Genomic DNA, 843 nt, shown 5'->3' on the forward strand with positions numbered 1-843 from the left:
ATGTAGGCTCTCCCCTTCCGTACTAACTCCCTGTTTCTCTTTCCTTGTAGCTAGAGCACATTCAGAAACACATATGGTATATGTAAGTAGCTCCCCACTAATCGCCTGCTTTGCGCGCTCTGTGGCCTGGAGGGCCTGTTAGGAGAGGGGGCGGGCACAGCCTGTGCTGGGTGCGGGCAGGACGCAGGAGGCCTGCAGGGCTGGGGCAGGGAGAGCAGCAGGCCAGGATCCCCAAGCGGGGGGCCGCCCGTCCTCTTGCCACCTCGGAGGGGCAGCCAAGCTTCAAGCCAGGCCAGAGGTGAGTGACCAGGTGGCCGGCGCTGTGTTGTCCACAGAGGGGGCAAGAACGAGCCAGAGCCAGAGCAGCCTGTGCCCCGCAAGGTGCAGATCCGCTCGCTGCCCAGCTTGGAGGACATTGACCCTGACGTGCTGGACAGCATGCACTCACTGGGCTGCTTCCGAGATCGCAACAAGCTGCTGCAGGACCTGCTGTCCGAGGAGTACGTCCCAGGCAGGAGGGCCGGGCCAGCCCTGCCAGTGAGCTCCAGATGCCTGAGGCTCTGGCTGCCCTAGGGTTGCACCCTCTTGGCCCCCACGCGGTCTTCCCAGGCAAGGGCCAGAGCCAACCCTACCCGGAACCTCTCACCCGCTGCAGGGAGAACCAAGAGAAGATGATTTATTTCCTCCTCCTGGATCGGAAAGAAAGGTACCCCAGCCACACAGATGAGGACCTGCCCCCCAGGAATGAAATAGGTATAGGCCCATAAGTGGTCTCTAGCCTGTGCCATGCTCCCCACAGCAGACCGCCTGGCCATAATCCCCATGTGTTCACAGACCCGCCCC

The 843-nt window shown here is 62.0% G+C and overlaps 1 protein-coding gene across 1 annotated transcript in view; it reads left to right on the top strand.

Annotated features, from left to right (window-relative positions):
- The window catches only part of BRSK2 (BR serine/threonine kinase 2), a 29350-nt gene that overhangs the window by 9052 nt on the left and 19455 nt on the right, over window positions 1-843 (top strand). The window contains 5 exon segments of the mRNA XM_014583071.1: window positions 51-82; window positions 336-500; window positions 656-753; window positions 835-841; window position 843. The exon segment at window position 843 is cut by the window's right edge and continues 128 nt beyond it. Coding sequence (XP_014438557.1) covers window positions 51-82; window positions 336-500; window positions 656-753; window positions 835-841; window position 843 — 303 coding nt within the window.

This window comes from Tupaia chinensis, unplaced genomic scaffold (genome assembly GCF_000334495.1).
Source record: "Tupaia chinensis unplaced genomic scaffold, TupChi_1.0 Scaffold144019_1, whole genome shotgun sequence".
NCBI classification, from domain to species: domain Eukaryota; kingdom Metazoa; phylum Chordata; class Mammalia; order Scandentia; family Tupaiidae; genus Tupaia; species Tupaia belangeri.